We start from the raw sequence: 11,665 nt of genomic DNA on the forward strand, positions 1-11,665 counted from the left end.
CTAGTCGGGAGTGGTGCTGACTGAAAACAGATGATTTGGAGCGATTCGCGCGCCATCTGTTGGTCATTCTAAGGACTTATTGAACTACCCTCGTACAATGCATGGGGAAAAATCACTTTTTTGAGTTTTCAGAATAATTTTTTAGGGTTTGAAAAAATGTGACGGGAAAGTATGGGGCTCTGTAGAAAATTACCCAAAGAAGAATTTCATCTATCAGACATATTGGTTTGACACACGTAACACACCCCCACGAGTATCTGAAAACTACCCTTAAAACAAAAAATGTCAATTCTTTATAAAATCGACCTTTTGAACAATGTATTATCGTCTTCTTTTACTTAAAATTTTTAATATTGGTCTAGTGGAATATTAAATATCATTAGTTAATGAATTTGTAATTATTTAAACAAATTCCATTTGTTTAAATAATTTTTTTTCTAAAATTCGTTTTCTCCCCTAAAAATTATAACTATAAGTCTGGTGGAATATTTATTAACATTCGTTCATTAATTTTTAATTATGTAAGCAATTGGAATATTTAAAAATGTTTTTTAATAAAAATTATTAATATTTCTTCAGTGGAATATTTGTCAACATTGTTTGATTAACTTTATTTTAAACAAATTTTTTTTAATACAAATTTTTACTTAAATATAACTGATAAATTAAGTATTATTAAATTATTTATTAATTAGTAATTAATTATTACTGAGAAATATTTTACTAGACCCACAGTAATAATTTTTATTTAACAAATATTCTAAACGAAATTATTCAAACAAATTTTATTTGCTTAAATAATTGAAAATGAATGAACTGATATTAATCAATATTTCACTAGACCAATAGTGATAATTTTTAGGGAAAGAACGAATTTTCAAAATGGAAATTATTCAAAGAAACCAAATTTGTTTAAATAATTAAAATTTAATAAACCAATATTATTAAATATAGACCAATAGTAATAATTTTAAGTAAAAAAATACGAGAATACAGTGCTCAAAAGGTCTATTTCATGAAGAATTGACAGTTTTTGTTTTAAGGGTAGTTATAAGGTACTCGTGAGGGTGTGTTAGAGGTGTCAACCCCATATGTCTGAAACATAAAATTCTTCGTTATATAATTCTCAACTGGCCCCCATACTTTCCCGTCACATTTTTTTAAACCCTAACAAATTATTCCAAAAACTCAAAAAAGTGATTTCTCCTTATACATTTTACATGGGAAATTTCAACTCAAAACCGGCCGCATCAAAAACTGGATGGTCATCGTTAGCGTGCTTATTTAAAATGATTGCATGTGCAAGAAAATTGTTTGCAACAAATAATGCTTCTTCAATTATTAGAATTAATTCGTTGATCACAAAATAGACTTACTAATTGAAACGTAAAATAATTATTTGATTTTCATTCCTGAAAAATACATAATCAATTATAAATTTGAAGAGAGCAGTACCTTTTTCATCCAAAATATGAATTTAAAATAATTTTTTTATTTCGTTATGCATTGTAAAATTATTATTTTTTATAAACAGATATAAAGAAAAACACAAAATTAATGATTTCAAACGAGCATGCTGACTGTAATTTTTGAACTTATTTTTCTGAAAACTTATAAATATAAACATTTTTACGTTACCGTAATCGTTACTTTTATTAACAACATTTAATTAATCATAAAATAATTTATTAGATAAAAAATTTAATTTAAGCTAAAATCAGATATCTGCTACGATTTAATATATTTTTATTTGTTTTTTATGTTTCATCTTTCTTTTCATATAATACGAGTATACCTGAAAATTTATCAATTTTTACATTTCAAAATGATTATACTTTTTTTAAAACTGCATCATGGCGCATTTTTTTAATTAGAGCCGATTACATTTTCCATCTACTGAATTAGAATATTTTCACCTTCTTTAAAAAAACGGGGCACTCTTTGAAAAGAAAACTGTTAATAACAATTGTTAAAATTATTTATTCTAATTTTTTCATGGGTATTTTCAATAGAAAATGTTTTATGAGTAATACTGTTTTTTTTAACTTTAACACGTCGATTAAAGAAATAAAATAAAAATGATGCACTTTGACCCAGCTATGTAATAATTTTAGTACAGTCATGTACCTGAGGGTTTAAAAGGATAAACGTACATTAAAAAAAAAAAATATATGTATATACCATAAATATTAAGGTAATAAAAAAAGTAAAATTGGTCTTCATATGAAAAATCAGGAAATTTGTAAGATTTTCAAAAATAACTCAGAACGCTAGAAAATCTTCAAATATCAGGGAATGTTCTGCTAAATCAGGACCTCTGTTAATTCCAAAAATGGATTAATTTTTAGTTTTAAATGCAGTTGTGGAAATTAAAAGTTAAAATTAATGATTTAACTGATGATTGGTTCTATAATTATTCTTTTAACTGAAAAATATAATTATTTTGAAACGATACGATTCCAGCTTGAAATAATTTAATGTTGAAAGTTTCAAAATGGAAGCTGATCAACAAGATTAACAATTTTTTTATTTAAAATTTTTAGGTATTTATAAAGATAAATGTCAAAAAACTTAATATTTGAAATCATTCTGACTTTTTTATGTAATAAACTAAAAATTGAATTATTTTTGCGGAAACTAATATCAGAAGTCAAAATAGTTAAATGCTTCTTCTTTATTTCTAGTATTAACTAAAAACTTATTATTTTAAAAAGAAAATATAAAAAACATAGTAAGTGAAACGTCAAATATAATTATTTCGAAAACATAAGTTTCCAATTTTTAATTTCATTTTTTGATGCAATTTTTAAGATTTAAAATTAATCCCAAAGAATTTTATATATTATAAATGAAACATTATTTCCTTTTACAATTGTGTGTTTCTAAACTTAAATAATAAAACGAACCAAATAAAAAAACAGAATCAACCCTGCGAAACAACTTCATGCTGAGAACAAATGAAGATTATTATTTATTTTTATTTTTGTACGTTTTTAATATAAAAAATAGTAAAATATTAACGCATCTGGCGTGAAGCTTTCATATTTAAAAAAATTGTCGACTTAAGACTTAATTGAATCTTAAAATGTATAATTACTGTATAAATTTGCATAATTATTTAACAGATTTTAAAAACTTATCTTAATATTCTGCGTATACATTTTTTCTTGATTAGAATAGTAGATTTATGAAATATTTTTGATTATTTAGGTGAGTTGATGTCAAAAAAAAGCTGGTCCCTTTTTGTCGTTCTCTAAGCAAAATAATCGTTTTACGATATGAGACATCTTGTTCTTTCCATGTTTTCTGAAATTATGCAAATACATTGTTTCAGCTTATCACAATTAAATCTCCTATTTTTTCATTCAGAATAAATAAATTTTGAACAAAGTAATAAAATTGATAAGCCATTTTTGAAAATTTCATACCTGTAATTTCTGAAGTTTGAGTATCAAATATTGGTTTTATGGATTGTATTCCCAGGGGAAATTGAATATTTTGTGATTTCAATTGTGACAATTCCTCTGGTTTTACTAAAAATTAAAAAAAAAAAAATACCGTCAATGTTTTTTAATCAACAAGTTCAAAAAATTTCGGAACAGGGCGTAAAATCGGGAAATAGCCATGAATTGAAATGAAACCGGGAATTAACTGGGAATACAAATTTAAGCCGAGAATCATATTTAAAGTTTGGAAAAATGTAATATTTTTTATTAATCTTGGTAGTATGAAAAATAAATTTGGATGCTTATATTTTTCTTAGAAAGTTTTAGTCGGTACTAGTTAACACAAAATCAACGATACCGACAACGGGGTTTTTGAAAAAATAAAACTGAATTATTTCAAATAATATTTTTAAGTTTTTAAAAAACTCGAAAAAAATCAAAATCTTCAGAAAATTTAAAAACACTTCAAACAAAGTGTAGTTTTTTGTCAACTACCAAAAAAGAACTGCAAATTTTGTCGTTATGCAATTTTTTTAAAAGAATTGTAGGAAAAATACGAATTAGTTTGAAAAATATTTAGACGGTTTAGAAGTTTTCATAAGATTCGAAAATAGTTCATATCTTTAGAAAATTAAAATTCTTTTTAAAGAAACTTCGATTGTAATGATTTTTCGTATGAAAAATTAAGCTTTGAATAAAATTTTAATACATTTTTAAAAGTGTTAAAAAAATCTGAAAGTTTTTAGGGCAATTTTTTATTTTGAAAGTTTGTTAAAAAATTTAGGAAGAATTGAAGTCAGTTAGAAATATAATTGAAACTTCTACTCGTGGTATACATTTCACCTTTTTAGTTAAAAATATTTGCTTGAAAAATCGTTTCAATTTGATTGAAAATTAAACTGTTTGATTAAAAATTCAACTATTTTATTGAAAATTGGTCTTTTGTGGATTAATTTAATTCTTTTTTATTGGAAATAAAAATATTTTTCAGTTGAAATATTGATTATTACATTTTTTTAAATTAATGTTTTCCGGTTGAAAATTCTTCAGCTTAGTTAAAACTTGAACTCGAATTTGAATTACTTTATTAAAAATTAACGTCTTTGTTAAATTTTTTTTTTAAATTCGTCTTTTGGAAGGAAGTTAATCCTCCTAGTCGAAAATTCCTGTATTTGTTGAAATATTCAACTATTTGCTTTAAAATTAATTTTTTTGTCAACAATTCACTTTTTGGGCTTAAAAAATTAACAATGCTGTAAGAAAATTCTTCTGTATTGGTAAAAATGACATTCTTTTTGGCTAAAAATGCAACTGGTTGAAAAATAATCAGTTTTTGTTAATAATTCCAACTTTTTTTTAAATTCGTTTTTCCCAAACAATTAAAATTTCAAAACATTGAAAAAATGTTTAACAAAATAAAAATTTCTAAAAGAAATGTAGAAAATTTTAAACCACGTTTTTTCAATTTCTTAAGTTGAAAAAATAAAAATAACGGTGAAATTAAGAGAGAAACGAATAAAACAACTTATCTAAAATTTCTATAAAAGCTTTTAATGATTTTTGGTTGTAAAATTAACTTTAAGAAAATATTATAAAAAGATTTAAAAACATAAAAAAGAAATTCAAAAGATTTAATAAATTATTTAAAAAAAGATCCAAAAAAATAATTGTAGGAAAAACATTAATCGTTGTTGAAAATACTTAGAAGGTTTAAAAAATTAAAAAATATTCGGAAATTATTTACATTGTGAGATTTACAAAAATTGTTAACAAATGTGTAATTTTTAAAAGTTTGAAAAAGAAGTTGATTTTTAAAAAAGATGAAAAAATTTTCTTAAGATTTCTGGGAAATAAATGTAATGAGTCAAAAATTCATTATTAGTATAGAATTAATTTTTCGGTGTGAAATTGCAATTGCTGGGTTTGAAATGTAACTAGTTCTAAATGTTTAGATTGTAAATATTTCAACAAATTTGCGATAAAATGTGAATGTTAAGATTTCGGAACGTAACTTAGAAGTGTTTCAAAAAATTTTTAAAGTTTCAAGAAGATACAAAAATTTTGTTTATGTTTCATAGAAAAATTAAAAATGATTTGTTATTTTGAAAAATTAACTGTAAGGAAAAATTGTAAAATAATATAAGGTAACATTTTTAAACTTTGCAAGATTACAAAATTTTATAAAATATTCTAATCTTTCAGCGATATTTAGAAATTTTCAAAAGATTTTAAAAGAATTTAAAGATGTAAAGATCTCAAAATTTTTTAAACGAAATGTATACTTTGGAAAATTTAAAGCAAAAAAATTTAAACATAGTTTTTAATTTCTTTGGTATTAGTAATTAATTAATGATTGCTTATTGAAGAGATATTGCAAAAAATGTAATTATAATCACTTACATATAAAACTAGCGATAATGTAACGATCAGATTCGTACAATCTTTCAATTTTAGAAACTATCTGTATTAACCGAAAAGCAATATTTTGCATTTCTTTTACTGACAGTCTTTCCAATAAATTAAATTCCTTACACCAAAAAAATGGGAGTGAATGTTGCTTCGCTGTATCGCGTAGGCGTCTTAGCATCTGGAAAAAATTATTATTTATTTTGCAATTCAAAATTTACACCATTATTGTCTTAAAACTTACATGCATGAATATGCACGTTAGGGGTAATTGTCCTAAGCTTGAATCATGAGATTCCAATTCGTGTAGGGCTAGTGTTTCAATATAATAACTAGCAAAATTCTTCCAATTTTCCGTATCTCGGAGTTTCTGAAAATGATGAAGTCATAAAATAAGAATATTATTATTTTTAAATTGAAGCTTTTCATTTTAAAATGATAGCTGCGGACAAATAATTTCTTAATAGAAGGAAAAAATCTGCCTCAATCCGAATATGAACCGGGAACGCCACTATCTACGAGTCGAGCGGTGACGTGATTGGTTAATGCTCGGCTCATCGATAGTGGCGTTCCCGGTTCAAGTCCGGGCTGACAAAAAATTTTTTTTTGTTCTTCACAAATTAATTGTCTGAAGTACTCGTTTTAAAATCGAAATTTTTATTAATTAGAACAAATTCTTAACTCGGTCGTTACATGTTTAATTGGCAATGACATCTTTAAAATATAAATGACAAGAATATTAATAATTAATAATTTTGAAAATATCTATATCTATACCTTTAATAATCTTATTACAGTTTTCATAGGTCCTTTTAATCTTTCTTTTTCATATTGATAGAAACAAAGTCTCCACATCAAATTTCCATTTTCTTCTGTTATCGGTTTTGGAATAGCCAACCATTTTTTCTGAAAATAAAATAATATTTTTTTGTACAATTATGTGACAAAATCATAATTAAAAATAGGGTTGCTAAAATAATTCATTTTGAAAATTACCTGATTTTTCCTTGAAAATTAATATTTGAAGATCAGCATTTTAATCTTGTATAATTTTTAACACAGAATCTTTTATACGCAGGATACAAAAATTCAGATAAAATGTTCGAAATTAAAAAAATCCTAATGGGTGATTTTTTGATTAAAACAGTTAACAATTTAAATAAAATATGACATTTTAAAAGAATAGTTAAACTGCAAACAAAATAATTGAATTTTCAACAAAACAGTTTAATTTTGAATAAAATTCTTGAATTTTCAACCGATTGGTCGAATTTTCAAACAAAAAGAGTTAACTTCAACCAAAAACAGTCACATTTTTATTAAAATAATTTATTTTTCTAGAATACAGTAGCATTTTCTCCCAAAAAGTTACATTTTTAAATTGAAAATATGGATTTTGAACAAAAAAGGTCATTTTCAACAGAACAGTTGAATTTTTAAGCTAAAAAGTTCAATCTTCTAGAAAAATTGGACCTTCAAACCCCCAAAGATGCATTTTCAACAAAAAAACTTAATTTTAATTAAATAGTAGAATTTACAACGAAATAGTTGAAATTATAAGCATAAAAGAAAAATCTTCAACATAATAGTTGAAATTTTAACTAAACACTTGAATTTTCAACTAAAAAAGATAAGTTTTCAATAAAAAATTGAAAACTGCAATTTACAGTACAGAAAATAATGTTAAGCAGAGAAAAAACGAATTTACAAAAAATTGTAAAATTTTCAACTAAAGAGATATATTTTCTGAAAGAAAAATGACTTAACCAAATGGTTGATTTTTCAGACAAAAAAGAACAAAAAGTTAATTCAAATATTTAAGTTTTCAAGCCAAAAGACAATTTTTCTGTAAAACAGCTGAAATTTTAACAAACATTTTGATTTACAAATAAAAGTTTTCATTTTTAACTGAACATTAGTTTAAAAAACAAGACAAATTTTAAATTAAAAAAGATCAAATTTTAATCAATAATGGAAAAGTCCAATTCACAGTAACAAATAATTTTAAACAAAGAAAAAAATAATTTAAAAAAATGTCAATCAAAGATGAACCAATGAATAATTTTTTAATAAAGTGGTTCAACCTTCAAGCAAAAAGTTTAATTCTTAAGCAAAGAGATTTTAATTTTTAATAAAAAACAGTTGGATTTTACGAAGAAAACATTTGAATCAACAATCAAATAATATTAATTTCTAACCAAGAAAGATTTAAGTTGAACTTTAAATACCAAAATATGAATTTTCTACCAAAAATTTATTTTCTACTAAAATAGTTAAATCTTGAACTCAAAAAGACGAACTTTGAACTAAAATTATGAATCTCCAACTAGAATAGTTCACTTTTAGATAAAAAAAAATAATTTTCAGTCAAACAGACGAGTTTTCAACTAAAATCATTAACCTTCAACTAAAATAGTTAAAATTTCAGTTAATAAAATTACTTTTCACCAATCAGAAAACGTATTTTCAGCAAATGAGATGAGTTTCATATATAATTATGAATCTTAAAAAAAATGAATAATAAAACAAATTGGTTTAAGCTTCAGAATCCCCAACCAAAAAGAAGAATTTGTAAAATAAAATGATTAAATTTCTAAACAATGAGGATAAGTTTATAACTAAATTGTAGAATTTTCAACCAAAAAAAGGAAATGTTAAAATAAAAATATAATCGTCAGAAGAAATGAACCGCAAAAAATTAAGAAATAGAAATAGATGAAAAATAAACTACTGAGAAGAATATTATATCAGGATGGATGCAACATTCTATTTTAAAAATTCCCTGATCAATTTCTCATTTTCTCTTATCATTAATGTTCAAAGACCAGAATCTTAATATTGTAACATTTTTAGCATATAATCGTTCATAAACGGAATAAAACAATTGAATATAAATATTTCAATTTTTTATATTTATTCTGAACGATTTTTTTAAATCTCTGACTTTTTTCTAACTTTCTCGAGGCAATAAATTGTTTCGACTTTTCCCTGATATTCAGAGGTTTTCTGGCCTACGGCCAAACTTTGTAATGTAAATAATACCTTTTCACCCTTAAAACCCTTGTATCGTTTTGGGGGTGGAACCGAAAATTCTAGACAAGCCACTAAATCCACGTCGATTACATGGCCTTGTGGAACTTTGATCATAAACGTGAATGCAGGACCACTCTTTTTCGTAGAAATCTATGTTTAATTAATATGTAATTAATTTTCATTATTTTTGACATTTTTATTTTATTTTAACTTACCCTGTAGGTTACACCACCAACATTTAGTAGTCTACCATTTCTACCAAACGAAGCGTCTTTTGGTAACCGATTTAGTGTTTTTGCCACAACACTTTCCATCCAGACCCGAAATTTATTTTGATCTACATAATTTTTTGGATCAATTAACTTTGCCAGTGCTTGTCTAAAAGAAATAACTAAAGTCAATATTTTTAGATGAAAATAAGTGTACTTGTAAACATAAAATATAACTTTTTGTAATTCAACTGAATTTGAAGAAGGAATTTAAAGTATTATGAGCAGGAGGTAGATTAGAGCCACTGTGAAGTTAGCTAAAGAACGCAAGTCGGCTCTCACATGCGGAGAACCGTCGGCTTGGAAGAGTGGAGGTTACAAAGCAACATGCGTGCTCGGCGTGCGAGCACATGCTTGTCGCTGGTCGTCTAACCGGGCTTCTCCGCATGAGAGATTCGAACTGTGCTCGGAAGCAAACTTCAAAGTGGCTCTAATCATCTTCCTGACTACGAGATTTCAAATTTTAATAAAATTGTATATTTTACTTGTGATAAATATCCCAATCGGGCAGTTTGCTGATTTCCGTTAATTGTATTTTGACAAAACCAGGCTTGTTTTGAGGAGTTTCAAACTAGAAGAAATATTTTAATTATTTTATTTTATTTCAAAATAATTTGAAGGAAATAACAAAAAATTCACCCTCAAGGTCTCCTCCCTCCAAGGCAAGCATATAATTACATCAAGGTCATATTCTTCCGGTTTGCCTACTTTTGTTTGCTTATAGTAGGACCCTCCATACATAATTGATTTGTACCTTTTTTCAAAAAGGGTGTCTTCTTTCTTCATCAATGGTATTAGGCCCTCTTTGATCACCTAGTTTATTTTGTTAAATAAAATTAAGGTTTGAGAAAGTTCCATAGGTCGGAATAAATTTTAGCATCAGTATAAAAGTCTCATAAATAACCATTTAAAAATTTGGAAGTAAAAAATGTATACCTTTTCCAAATGAGCAGTATTTAATTTTTTCTCGCCTTCATTCAAAGTAACAAAACTGTTAACGCGATTAATTATTGTATCGTCCAAAAATCTTGGATCCTTGTAGTCTTGGCATTTAAGTGATAAAGCCATCTGCTCAAAAAATGAATTACAAAATAAATAAATTTCAATGAATAAGACTTTACATCCTAATTATGGTGTCTGACAGAACGAAATTTTTAAATTTCTGGTCATTTCCCGGTTTTTACCTGGTCAATTTAAAAGGATTCAAAAAATTTAAATATCGTCAAATTTTTGGGTTGGAACAGGGTTAAAAAAATACTTTCTTATAAATCAGAATAAAAATTATTTTTAAAAATTCTCGTTAGAAATCAAAAATTATCTGTTCCAAGTAAAATAATACTTCTTTACGAAAATTGTATGTCTTGAAGTCTAAATTATAATTTTATTCTTCAGTAAAATCGCCTGTTTCAAAGTGAAAATTATAATTCTTTACTCCCAATTGTCAAATTATTATTTTTTAAATGAAATTCCTTATTCCTTAATCGAAATTAGAATTCTTTGCGGGAATTCTCTGTTGCATTTATTGAAAAAAAAAATTCCTGACCAAAATGTCAAAATTATAATTATTTATAGGAATTTCCTGTCCTAATGGTCCAAATTATATTTCTTTTCTAAAATTCTCTGACTAAATTGTCAAAATTATAATTCTTTACGAAAATTCTATGTTCCACTTCACAATAAAATTTTTTAAAATTCCCTATTTCAAACAAGAAATTATAATTATTCACGAAAGTTGCCTGTCCTACTTGTCAAAATAATATTTCTATATTGCAATTCCCTGTCCCAAACATAAAATTATATTTTGTTATGGAAATTTCCAATTGTAAAATTATTTTTTTTTACTGAAATTCCCTGTCCTCTAGTTAAAATGAGAATTTTTCGCGGGAATTGTCTGTTCCAATTAGTGTCGAAATATGTTTCTTTAATTAAATTCCCTGTTCCAAAATATAAATTATAATTCTTCACAAAAATTCCTTGTTTCACGTTCCAAGTCATAGTTGCATTTATTTTTCAAAATTCCCTGTCCCAAATCACAAAATTATATTTCTTTAATGAAATTCCCTGTCCGAATCCCAAAATTATAATTCTTTACGGGAATTCCCTGTAGCATATTACGAGTCACAATTGGATTGTTTAAATTCCCTGTTTCAAACATAAAAAATTCTATACGGAAATTTCCTATTCCGATTGTCAAAATTATATTTGTTTAATGAAATTCTCTGCCCTCATCCCAAAATAATAATTCTTTAAGGAAGTTCCAAGTTCAACGTCCAAGTTGCATTAAAATGTATATTTTTAGAAATTTCATTATCAGTTCTCAAAATTATAATTCTTTACAGAAATTCTCAGTCCCAATTGTCAAAATTATATTTGTTTAATGAAATTCCCTGCCCCAAACTCAAAATAACAATAGTTGTTTATGGAAATTCCCTGTCCCAACTGTCGAAATTAGATTTATTTATTGAAATATCCTGCCCCAAGCTGAAAATTGAAATGCCCTATGGGTATTCT

General features: G+C 25.3%; 1 protein-coding gene across 1 annotated transcript in view; it reads right to left on the reverse strand.

The window, feature by feature from the left end:
- Positions 1-11,665, reverse strand: part of LOC117176470 — a 16,004-nt gene that overhangs the window by 2,618 nt on the left and 1,721 nt on the right. The window contains exons 2-10 of the mRNA XM_033366721.1: positions 10,091-10,222; positions 9,794-9,967; positions 9,640-9,725; positions 9,101-9,263; positions 8,895-9,035; positions 6,630-6,758; positions 6,097-6,222; positions 5,847-6,033; positions 3,429-3,533 (exon numbers count right to left, since the gene is read on the reverse strand). Of these exons, the coding sequence (XP_033222612.1) occupies positions 3,429-3,533; positions 5,847-6,033; positions 6,097-6,222; positions 6,630-6,758; positions 8,895-9,035; positions 9,101-9,263; positions 9,640-9,725; positions 9,794-9,967; positions 10,091-10,222 (1,243 nt within the window). The remainder of the gene's footprint in view (positions 1-3,428; positions 3,534-5,846; positions 6,034-6,096; positions 6,223-6,629; positions 6,759-8,894; positions 9,036-9,100; positions 9,264-9,639; positions 9,726-9,793; positions 9,968-10,090; positions 10,223-11,665) is intronic.

Source organism: Belonocnema kinseyi, chromosome 7 (genome assembly GCF_010883055.1).
Source record: "Belonocnema kinseyi isolate 2016_QV_RU_SX_M_011 chromosome 7, B_treatae_v1, whole genome shotgun sequence".
NCBI classification, from domain to species: Eukaryota; Metazoa; Arthropoda; class Insecta; order Hymenoptera; family Cynipidae; genus Belonocnema; species Belonocnema kinseyi.